Below are 7692 nucleotides of genomic sequence, written 5' to 3'. Positions count from 1 at the left end.
TAGCATTACCTTTTAATTGCACTACTGTAAGGTGGTAGGCCACACCTAGACACAAGGTAAATAAAGTGAGAAGTGTTTGAATTCTTTGTATTTTGAGCTATTCAGAGGAAACGTGTTGTGTTTTATAAATTTAAGTTGCTAAGTGTTTTAGAGGGGCAATGGAAACAATTTTCATACCACAAAAAAAAAAAAAATCCTAGTTTTTAAGATAGTTCCTAATGTCCAGTATAGGATATAGGAAATAAAATACTGGCATTCAACTACTCAAATTCATATAGAATTACAGTACTCTGGAGAAGTACAAAGAAATCCTTTTTTAAAATACAGGTATATAAATTAATGAAACTGTTATTTCAAAGACTGAATACAAGGAAAAAAGGTTTTATAGTGGTACCAATTCTTAATACAAATTATTAAGCATAGTTTATATAATTTCAAAAGTTATTCACATTATTGCTCGATACCACAGGTGAATGGAACAAGTTCTTGACACAGATTAAAACTTGTATAATTTCAGGCTTATGAAAACAAAAATGTATATCTAGGCCATTCAGAAAATGCATGGAGATATGTACAACCAAAAGAAGAAAAAAATACGTATGTTTGTATATATTTAAAAGAAACAAGCTGATCTGGTTTAAATTGATATGTCAACCAAAAAAAGTACACATAACTGACTGAAAGCAAACTAGTAGATAAAAGCAGAACTAAATATATCCTCCATTTCTCAGTAATAATCTGTTCTAAGTATCAATGGGGTATTAAACACCAGGTTACTTTTATTCTAGAACTTTTGCTTTCTTTCAAAAACTTTTTAGAAACATATATCCATTTTACAACTATGTCAGATTGGGAGAAATATTTTCCTTAGAAATTTTTTAAAGGAATATTTCCATACTTTTGTATATAAGATTTGATAAACAAAAAATAACCCAAGTAAGGCCATTATTATCATCTTGATCAAAAATACACACAGATTGTAATGCTACTATATTTTATGATCCTGAGCTCTAGTAACCATTAGATACATGCATACCATTCACTGATTTGTCTATTCTAATAAGAATAATTTAATCCTGCCTTGCTACCTTTGAAGACAGAAATACTTCCAAAACTTTTGTATAGGTCTTCATAATGTCACAGATATTTCTGCTGTAAACAGAGCATTAGGAATTGTATGAGAAAAGGTATGTCAAATTTCAAAAAGCTATTAAAGAAAACTTACTATTTTAAAATAACTGCTAAATTTAAAAGGAAGAAAAATAATACAAAGAGTGTGCTTGCTAGAATAGATAAGTAGAGCCTTAAAAAGGTGTTTTTCTATATTAAAGAATTAATAAAGGACTGTGTACACCTTGGTGATAAAATAAAAAAGGCTGGCCACTTTTTATGCTAAGTTCAAATGTATTTTTTTGATAATACAAAAAAGTAATCCTTGAAAATCAGCAATACATAACAGAAAAGAGCACAATAACTTAAGTATTAAACATCTGTATGAAATAACTGTTGCAAAGTTTGACAAAAATGCACACTTAGAACATGCGGTTATTTAATTAAAAAAAAAAAAAAAAACAGAAAAAACACCACACGATTCTGTAGAACCAATGTTATGTCACCACCAGAAGAGCACCAAGCAAGGCACCATTGGAAAGACAACATACTTGGAAAGTCTCTATAAATAAAGTAAATGCTAATCTGGTCGAAAAATCGGTGTCTTTGGTAAAAATTCTATGAGGATGACCTGTAGAAGGAGAAAAAAGAGTTTTAAAAAGATTTAAATAGATTTTTATCTTCACAAAACTTCAGCAATAGTCCATCACTTAAAACAATTTTTAGTGCCTCTGACACACAGGAGAATGCACACACAAATGAGTGAGAAAACGCAACTAGTACTTCTCACTAAGAAGTAACTACACCCCAAGTGGTTCATACTCTATGGCTCTACTGAATCCCAACAGCTTTTCTAAGAGGCAAGTATTATCGTCCTCATTTTACATATGAGGAAACTGATGATCCCAGAAGTGTAACACCAGGGATTGTGGAGTCACTATTTGAACAAAGGATTGTCTTAACTCATAAGCCTTGGCCTTTCTGCTGCATTATGTGGCTGCAGCTGACAGATACCGATTCCCTCAAGCTTCTTCCCTTTGACCTAACCCAATTCCACAGGTCTTTAAGTTCTAGAATTGCTCTCATCTTACTGCACCAGGATATGTGATCTCTAGATAAAGGGTACCGGTCCTTTAGCTCTTAATTTTAAGTCCTTTTCTTCTTACATTAGCAAAATTAAAGGTTAAAATTTGTTCCAAAGGACCTTTTACAAAAAACTAAAGGAAAACCAACAAAGACAAAACACAGCAGCACAGAAAGACACAAGTTGACCAGAGCTCATTTTTATTCATTTAAACTTGAACTGTCTTACATCACAATAAATTCTTTCCCTTATTCTAACTCTTTATAGAATAGATGCTAAACAAAAAAATATTTGATTTGAACAGTTGCCAAGTTTGGTGAACTCCTCATTCTTTTTTAAAAACTGTGTCTTAATATGACCTTCTAGGTTTGGACACTCTTCTACTTTTAAGTCATCTGGACCAGACATCTGCATTTTTACTCTTCAGTTCTCTTGGCTTCTGACCTGCCTCAATAAAGAAGACACCTGGCTCAAAAATATTCCTCTCCTAGTTTAGCTACACTTCACTAAGCCTTAGGTGTCACCTTTGCCACTCTCCTGACCTGTTATTTGCCCACAAAATATTCACTAGCTTCCTGTCTAGCTTCATTTGTGCTAGAGACTGTTTCTCAGCCTCCTCACCTATAAAATAAAGGGACTAGATGACAAGATTCTTTGCAGCTCTAAAACTTGATGATTAAATGTTTAAACTACTTATGAGTCAACATTCAGTAAATATTTCTATATTTCAAATATGTCCTCAATCAAGCCGTCTTTACAGTGTCAGCTCTTGAATGTAGGCATTACAATTTACAGTGTATACTACATAATGCAAAATAAAGGCTATCTTTGACCATATTTGCATTATTATTAGTTTTTAAAGAATATATCCTGTGAATACATAGAAGCCACACATAGAAATTGGCCACTTGTCTCATTCCTTCTAAATCATACTGCTCTACCATAGCTGAAGAAAAGTTGGCATCAAGTTAGTATTCTTCTAGATTGTCTCCAACATCGAAAATATAATCAATGAGAATTATTTTCCTTTAACAAATGAAATATCTGTAAGTTAAAGTTGAGGTCAAAGTGAAATACATGATAAAAATGCCCCAATTCATTGGATAAGGAAGCACTCTCCTCTTACTAGATGACTTACTGTCTGAAAGTTTTAAAATTATTTTTTAGGAAGTTTTTGAAATTATGTTATTCCTCCTTTCAACTATCACAAATTTAATACACACTCTGAAAAAAATTAGAAAAAATACATTTTTTAGCAATTAAAAATAAATTTTTTTACTACTCTTCTGAGTCTCTTCTGTGATGGTGTGAAAAATATAATGGCTTTAGTAGTAGTGCTTATCTCAAAATTCAAAATAAATTAAACTGTTTTACAAACAAAGCATATAGTTTGCAATGTTTTGGAAGATTATTTTATTTTTAGTCTAAAAAAGAATATCATAAAATAAACACGAATATAATGAGTATATTTTATGAATGAATGACATTCATAAAGTTCTACCTGGAAATAATAGCATTGGGAATAACTTTTATGTTTTCCTTTCCAATGTAAAGTTAGAAATGTGCAAAAATAAAAGCCTCAGTTTTAAGATTAGTGCTTGGATTATAAATATAGCAAATATTTTTTTTCACAAAATGCTTTCAATTTCCTATATATCAATCCCTCCTGCCAAAATACGTAAACTTTCTTACCATCTATGATGAAAATACAAGACTAGCATTTTCATAGGTCAAACTCAAAACAAGTTATTTGAATGTAGTTTTTAAATTAATATTATAAAGAAGTATCAAGTGTCTTTCTCATCCTCATGAATTAACATGTTTGATACAATACATAATGATAAAATTCTGCGTTATTTGGTTCGCTGAATAGACCTATTCTATGGGGAAAAAAGACACATTTTTAAGATGTATTTTATGTCCAAGGCTAGAAATGGAATTTGACTGTATGATAATGAAAGAAAGGGAAAATGATACAGAGAAAAATGATTTTATGACAATTTGCAACTATTTAAGCACTGCTTCAATCAATCTTTTACACACACACACACACACACACACACACACACACACAACCTACGATAGCTAAATTGTTGCAAAGAATAGACAGAATTTGTCAGAAATGATGTACCAGTTACTTCACAAAGACTATGACTTTAATTTTCAACACTTAATTCTTCCTTAGATCTTTTTTTAAAAAATACAATCTTTCCATTTTAAAATAAAACACCAAAGCTCAAGGGAGACTAAAAATCCATAATTTTCTATAGTATTCTGAACTATTCAAAAGGAGAATAATTGTTCAAACTAATTCAAGAGGTAGTAAATTAAATACCATACTAAATAAACTCTAAAATTCATTGTATACATATGCCAACTTAGATATTTTTTAAAGAATAAACACAGGATAACCAACATATCATCTCCTGCTTACTTTTAAGATAATTTTTACAAAACAATATTCTAATAACACTTTTAAAAGATTTTTTTAAAGGCCACTGAGGTATGGGTAGTTAAAATTTATAAAGGCTAAAGTTTTCTTAAGCTCCAGTGGCTTGGCTGAAAGGTTTTCTTCCATACTTGGAAACTTGATTAGCATTATATAAAAAAGCCATATCTGACTTGCTGCGTAACCAAAGTTGTGGTTATTCTTTATGCAGCATCTAAAATTTCACACTCCATCAACACATGTTCAGGCTATTTTATCTTGGCAATTAATTTATTATTTTTCAGAACACAGTGAAGCCTTGTTTTCAAGTCATTCATAACTTTATAAATCAGTCTTGCACATGAAACCATGCATCTGTGAACCGTAGAAAATCCTGGCACTCAGGAGATTAAGCTCCTGACACCTTTGCTGATTAATAATCATGGAAAGAATAAGATCAGAAGCAAAATAAATGATCATTTAATAGAGAAACTCACAAAACAGCCCTTTAACTTACATATTCCATCATGTTATTCGTTTCACATTTCCTTTTGCTCAGTCTCCAGTGCAAGCACAGCTAGACAAGTAGGCGAGTAAAAGAAGAAAAATGAGTTCTATTTTATTGCAGCATACAGACTAACCCATTTGTCCACCTTTCATATTTTTAGTTCAACAAAAGCATCTGTTTCCATACTGTGCAATTCAGACCCCAACAGTACGAAGCTGCTCCCTGCGGTACTCACCTTGTGGTATAACCTATTGTTTTCCCATTCTAATAACTTCTCAATCGATCTTCGTGTCTGGAAGACAAATGAGAAAAAAGTTTACTCTTGACTGGTTTTAGAAAAACTTTGTTTTGCAGCTGCTTCATGTGTGAAAAAGAGAGAGGTATCAGACAGTGACTGAGTATAGGGTGCTCTATGATACTCTCAACATTCTAGCACTAAATAGTAACCTGAATAGAAATAGTCCTCTATTTTAATAAAGATATGGTTTTGGTGTTTAGCATTGTATCTCTTTGAACTGTTTCAAACTTACTAGCCTCTGATTTAAAACTATCAACATCTAAAAGGCTAATGTTATCTACCAAATGATACAAATTTAAATGCCCATTTCTTTCAAAAATATTTTTGCAATACTTAAGTAGGATTTAAGTACTAAGTATTAAAACAGGCAAGACTGTATTTAAACCAACTTAATTCAATACTAGTGGTAAAGAAATAAACTGAGAAATGTAATTTAAGATCACTTGATTTTTGCAATATGTACTATGCAGCATGAAATGTTTCTTGCTTGGGAGTATGAATAAAGGAGAGGATAATTCATGGTGCCAGGTGTTAGGATGAGACTGACACAGCTGCAGGTGCAAAAAGGACAGTGTTGCCACAAGAATCAACTGCAACTTGGTGCAGCTGCAGCCTCCTTGCAAGGGAAGGAAACAGCATCCAGCACTATTAAGGTGGCACAACTAAATAAGTACTAATAATGAAATATGAAAATTTGCATGTCAAGCAAGGATGAGCTAGATGAAAAACTGTTAGGATTGAGCTGGTTTTGAATACTTTAATGTTATATAATAAAACTGTATCTACTGTAATCTAGTTACCACATTACCTTTCAGTACAATGACCATGCTAAAGACACACTACAGTTACAGAGGTGCCAATTATAATTCATAACGACCAATGAATTACCACTACTGCCTTACATTTTCCAAGCTTATGTCATAAAAATCAGAAAACCAACTAACTCTCCAGGTAATAATACACCAATAACTAATTTATTACATTATTTTTTGAACAGTTTTTTGGGCAAGAATTTTAAAGGGAAAAAAAATGCCCTTATTAACAATGATCAGCAGATCTCACTTGTTTCTTTGTAAAGATAGCCTTTTAGAGGCAGCTCTCCTTTTAAATGAAAATAGGGCAGCAGTTATGGTCACACTTTTTGTTAATTTAGTTGCCAGTCAGCCCCAAATCAAAAGAAAATAAGGCTGCAGAGTGTAATTAACATTCAGTTCAGTCGTTTTGTCCCTTGTCTAGCCCCCTAGCTTTGTTAAAATTGCCATCTGAATGCTGAAGGCTGTAGGGAAATCGATTTGATTCTAATCGCACCATGAAAAGAACATGATCTAACTGCTTTCAGCCCTCCGTAAATCTGTACTAGGTCTTTAGCACAATGCAACTTCCAATTTAAAAAGCACTGAATGTCTCGTCAATGACTTTGTGAAGAAAAAAGAACAAGGAGCAGACATAAAAATTCCAATAGTTGTTTAAGCATTAAAGTTCATTTGCATCACAGCGAACCTGAAAAGGGCTGACCTCTCAAACCGCCTCTCAGGTCTATGAAGTTGTAGCCTTGACAAGCTCACATTGACAGAGCTCATTGACTCTGAAAGGCTACTCTATCAATGGTGAAAAATGGCAATAGGTTCTACTCTGAGCAGGCATCTGCCTGCCCACCCGCTGCTAAACCAATGGCAAAACCGATTCAAAACCTGAATCTACCTTGTAATCTTCCTTTCTAGGACCTTTTAATAATAGATTAAGATTACTATGCAATTTGAGGTTTTACTTTCACTGATAGTTTATAAGTTGGGGGATAGAGGTGAAAGAACTAGGGTGGGCAGAACAAGCTTTCCAAATCTTTTGTGTTATATTAAAGCATAAAAATTAAAAGTTTAATATTACATTTGCAAACATTCATTACTCAAAGAAAAAAGTATAGTTACCACCATCATCATTTCATCACAAATTTGAACCCATGCTATATTATGAGAAGGAATCTCATCAGTGATCTCCTGGTGTATATCATACAAACACACACACACACACACACACACACACACACCTGAAAAACTTAAAAATATTTACTTTAAATAACTTAAATCAACTACAAGTATATGAATAAAAGATAATTATAAAGTATGAACTTTAGATTCCAAATATTTATGTAAGAATTCTGAATTTATTGTTTGCCTCTAATTAGAAGTTTAATGATAGCATTTGGTATGATAATTGTATCTTAAAATATTTAAGAATTCTAAGCCAAACAAACCCTGTTATGCCAT

General features: G+C 32.2%; 1 protein-coding gene across 1 annotated transcript in view; it reads right to left on the bottom strand.

Moving 5' to 3' along the window:
* Positions 1 to 363: 363 nt before the first annotated feature.
* The window catches only part of CHIC2 (cysteine rich hydrophobic domain 2), a 46212-nt gene continuing 38883 nt past the window's right edge, over positions 364 to 7692 (bottom strand). Inside the window, exons 4-6 of the mRNA XM_019740190.2 lie at positions 5366 to 5422; positions 5140 to 5199; positions 364 to 1741 (exon numbers count right to left, since the gene is read on the bottom strand). Of these exons, the coding sequence (XP_019595749.1) occupies positions 1691 to 1741; positions 5140 to 5199; positions 5366 to 5422 (168 nt within the window). The 3' untranslated portion in view covers positions 364 to 1690. The remainder of the gene's footprint in view (positions 1742 to 5139; positions 5200 to 5365; positions 5423 to 7692) is intronic.

This window comes from Rhinolophus sinicus, linkage group LG02 (genome assembly GCF_036562045.2).
Source record: "Rhinolophus sinicus isolate RSC01 linkage group LG02, ASM3656204v1, whole genome shotgun sequence".
NCBI lineage: Eukaryota > Metazoa > Chordata > Mammalia > Chiroptera > Rhinolophidae > Rhinolophus > Rhinolophus sinicus.
Note: the sequence above shows the minus strand (reverse complement) of the source record. Positions and strands in the feature narration are given on the sequence as shown.